Below are 4,680 nucleotides of genomic sequence, written 5' to 3' on the forward strand. Positions count from 1 at the left end.
GTGGCATCAGGATTGGAGGAAGAATCATTAACAACCTGAGATACGCAGACAATACAACTTTGCTGGCTGAAAGTGAGGATGACTTCAGGTACTTACTGATGAAGGTTGAAGAATACAGCCTGCAGTATGGATTAAGTATCATTATAAAGAAAACAAAAATCCTCACAACTGGACCAATGAGCAGCATCACAATAAATGGAGAGAAGATTGAGGTTGTCACAGAATTCACATTGCTTGGTTCTACAATCGATGCCAATGGAAGCAGCAGTCAGGACATTAGATGATGTGTGGCATTGGGAAGGTCAACCACGAAGGAACTGTTTCAAGTGCTGAGGAGCAAATATGTCTCCTTGAGTACTAAGGTGTGCCTGACACAAGCCATGATATTTCCAATCTCCTCCTATGCATGTGAGAGCTGGACAATGAATAAGGAAGACCGAAGAAGAGTTGATGCTTTTGAGTTATGGTGCTGGTGAAGAATGCTGAAAGTACAATGGACTGCTAAAAGAACTAACAGATCTGTCCTGGAGGAAGTGCGTCTGAAATGCTCCTTGGAAGCAAAAATGGCCAGACTTCGTCTCACCTATTTTGGTCATGCTATCAGAAGGGACCATTCCCTGGAGAAGGATGTCATACTTGGTAGGGTGGAGGGTTGACAAAAGAGGGGGAAGGCCTTCAATGAGATGGATTGACATAGTGGTTGCGATGATGAGCTCAAGTATAGCAGGGATCATGGAGCTGGTGCAGGATCAGGCAGTGTTTCATTCTGCTGTGCATGGGGTCGCTATGAGTTGGAAACGACTCGGCAGCACCTATCAACAACAACATACCCTCTAAGCCATCTACTCTGCCCACTTGGTTTTTCCTTCCTGACTGTAATCAAATCTAGATTCACCCCAACTCCTTTCAGGTTGCCCTGACTCTACAGGATGAAGCTGGTTGAAAACTACAAGGCCCTTATCGCAGAAGACAATCTCAATGCCTTTGCTCAGGACCAAAGGATTTAACTACTGTGTGTAGCCATCTACTTTCTTTTCACATGAACAGAAAAATGATAAGAGGTGAGCTGGCAAGTTTATTCTTAACCTCCAACTAAGGAAAAGAAGCTCTCTAAAGAATGTACCTGCAGGAAGGGTATGGATAGTCAAACACAAGTAACGTTCGGTAAAAAAAAAAAAAAAAAACCTCATCCCAAGATCAAGGTTGAGTGGGGTCATGGAAGACCTGTTTACTGGAGGTCACATCTGCATCAGGGACTATGTTTTAGGGACAAAGAGTAAAAATAAACAAGCAGTTATCTGCTTTTGCATTTATGTCTAATTGTTTTGGGTGTGTTTGTTCAGTAGAAAGGTAATGTATATATACCTGTAAACTTTCTAATTTCTTCATTTAAAAAGCTTTTTTTTTAAATAAACATGTCATAATATATTTTACTTAACCCAATGTATCCAAAATATTATCATTTCAACATGTAACATTCTCTTTTTGGTATTAAGTCTTCAAAGGCCTGTGTGTTTATATTAGAATTACAGCATATCTCTATCCAGATTCTAAATTTTAAAAAGAAATACTTGAAATTTACTTAGATTTCATAAAATTTACAGCTGAGAAAGTTGATTCTGATGCTTATGTTGTCCGAAAAAACTTTAAATTTTTCAATAACTGCATCAAATATTAGTTTTTAAATTTGAATTAATTAAAATTAAAAATTTAGTTCCTCAGTTTCATTAACCATATCTCAAATACTCAATAGTAATTTGTGTCTAGTGACCACCATATTAGATAACAAAGCTCTGATCAGTTGGTGATTTGATGTAGTCAAGTTGAATAATCAATACAATACAATGGAGTCAAATACGTTTGGCTGTGACATTTTTAATCCCTTGTCACATATGAGAGATACATCCAAGTGAGGAGGAAATCACCACCATTGGAAAAATGGTAACTGGATAAGTGCCCAGAGTTCTGCCCAATGACATCCAGTAAGTAGCTTACTCATTTCCATCGAGTCCATTTCAACTCATACTGACACTACAGGACAGAGTCGAACTGCCCCATAGGGTTTCTGAGGCTGTAATCTTTATGGACACAATCTGCCACACTTTTCTGCCATGGAGAAAAATCTTTCAATTAAGAGCAGAGCACTTAACCATTTTGTCACCAGGGCTCCTGAGGAAACAGAACATGTAGACTTTATTCAAAAGGACACACATTGAATATGTAGTCAGGTAAAAGGAAACAGGTCAATGGGCAAGTGTCCATTTTCATATTTTTCTAACATTCACAATCATGGTAAATCACCTCAACATCACAGAAAAGGGACAAAAATCACATTCAATCTCAACTATGGTAGAACTTAATATATAATAAAACTGCCTAATAAACATAGTCTATTTTGAAGGCTTTTAAAATTAAGACAATATTTAAAGTTTTAAAGGCTACTTAATACACTTAGAGTAACAAGAGAACAATAGATCATGGAAATGAAATCCTTACAACAGCAAAATGCAGAATTTCATCTTCGTTCAGCTCATTTTTCAATTTTCTGAATAACGTTTGCATTGCTTTGCAAGGTCCACACCAGGCTTGGTAAACGTCAATCACTGGAAGATGATAATATTTATGAAAGAACAGAGCAAAGAACCTAAAATAGCAGCTTATCTCAGTCCTGAGGCAGGAGAGGGTAATGAGGGCAAAAGCAGGGCATCATACTCCATGGAAAGAATCTCACTCTGGGTGGGGTGTGATGGAGTGCCCTGGGCCCTGGGACACACGGGCATCCCCTACCTGTTAGACCTTTGTTCAGCATCATCTCATCCCACAGGCTTTGATTAGTGATGATGGCCTGCAAAAAGGAAGGTGCTATCAAATGTCTTCAAATACCAACACAGCAAGGAAAAGATTTGTTGATGTGTCATGCCCACCTGCAACTGGGCTTCTCCTCGTTTTTTGCCTGCCATTTACCTGTCACATCAAAAACAGAAGAAAAAAAGAAAACATTTCAGAGGAAATTTATATAATGTTCTACCTCTTTTATTTGCATTCAAATGGCATCGCAATGCACCATAGACATTTTATTTCACAAAACAATGGTGATGCTCTATCATATTCTCTGGAGAGAAGGTGCTAATGACACTGGAGAAATATTGCATGCTAGGATCTATTGATGCACAAGGCTATTACACTATCTTACTCCCCCAATAACCCTGAAGAAAGGTAGATGTTTACTTGTGTTTTATTGACTGTGCAAAAGCATTCAACTCTATAGATCATAAAAGATTATGGATAACATTGAGAAAAATTGGAATTCCAGAACGCTTAATTGTGCTCATGAGGGACCTGTACATAAACCAGGAGGTTGTCAGTTGAACAGAATAAAGGGATACTGCATGGTTTAAAATAAGGAATGGTGTGAATTAGAGCTATAACCTTTCACCATACTTATTCAATCTGTATGCTGAACAAATAATCTGAGAAGCTGGACAATATGGAGAAGAATGTGGCATCAGGGTTATTGGAAGACTCATTAACAACCTACGATATGCATATAACACAATCTTGCTTGATGAAAGTGAATATGACTTGAATCACTTACTGATGAAGATTAAAGATTGCAGTTTGTAGTATGGATTACACCTCAAAATAAAGAAAATGAAATCCTCACAACAGGACCAATAAGCAGCATCAGGATAAATGGAGAAAAGATTGAAGTTATTAAAAATTTCATATTATTTGGATCCACAATCAACACCCATTGAAGCAGCAGTCAAGAAATCAGACATCGTATTGCACAGGGCAAATCTGCTGCAAAAGACCTCTTTAAAGTGCTGAAGAGCAAAGATGTCACTTTGAAGACCAAGGTATGCCTAACCTAAGCCATGGTATTTTCAATCACCTCATATGGATGTGAAATCTAGACAATGAATAAGGAAGACCAAAGAAGAGTTGATGCTTTTGAATTGTGGTGTTGGCAAAAAAGACTGAAAGTACCATGGACTGCCAGAAGAATGAACAAATCTGTCCTAGAGGAAGTGCAGCCAGAATGCTCATTGGAAGTGAGAATGGCCAGACTTACGTCTCCCTTACTTTGGTCATGTTGTCAGAAGGGACCATTCCCTGGAGAAGGATATCACACTCGGTAAAGTGGAGGCTCAGTGAAAAAAAGAAAGGCCCTCAACAGGATGGACTGACAGTGGCTGCAATGATGGGCCCAAGCATCGAAAGGGTTGTGAGGATGGTGCACAACTGGGTAGTGTTTTGTTCTATTGTACATAAGTTCACTATGGGTCAGAGCTGAGTCGATGGCACCTAACAACAACAAAGGTAGGAATGTGATACCACTTACTGGTGGTTTGCTTCTTTAAAATAGTTTTGTTCATGAAGTGTTCTTTATATTTTAATTATCTCACATTTGAATTGTCTATGAAAATGCTCAAGAACTCTGGGGGCATAGTGCCTAAGGCATTTGACTGCTAACCAGAAGGCTAGTGGTTCAAACCGCCCAGCCACTCCTCAGTAGGAAGATTGGGCAATCTACCTCCGTCAAAACTGACTTGATGGCAGTGAGTTTGGGTTTTTTGTTTTGTTTTGTTTTGTTTTGTTTTGTTTATGAAAATGCTCATAGATCTTTCTCTGGTCCTTCGTAAGATCTGCCCACTTCAAGTATATTTAATTTTGAAA

General features: G+C 38.7%; 1 protein-coding gene across 1 annotated transcript in view; it reads right to left on the reverse strand.

Moving 5' to 3' along the window:
* Positions 1-2,960, reverse strand: part of NME8 (NME/NM23 family member 8) — an 88,934-nt gene extending 85,974 nt beyond the window's left edge. The window contains exons 1-3 of the mRNA XM_007950106.1: positions 2,925-2,960; positions 2,788-2,845; positions 2,497-2,603 (exon numbers count right to left, since the gene is read on the reverse strand). Of these exons, the coding sequence (XP_007948297.1) occupies positions 2,497-2,603; positions 2,788-2,845; positions 2,925-2,960 (201 nt within the window). The remainder of the gene's footprint in view (positions 1-2,496; positions 2,604-2,787; positions 2,846-2,924) is intronic.
* Positions 2,961-4,680: the final 1,720 nt, after the last annotated feature.

This window comes from Orycteropus afer, unplaced genomic scaffold, assembly GCF_000298275.1.
Source record: "Orycteropus afer afer isolate SDZICR_OR568_19922 unplaced genomic scaffold, OryAfe1.0 scaffold00263, whole genome shotgun sequence".
Taxonomy (NCBI): domain Eukaryota; kingdom Metazoa; phylum Chordata; class Mammalia; order Tubulidentata; family Orycteropodidae; genus Orycteropus; species Orycteropus afer.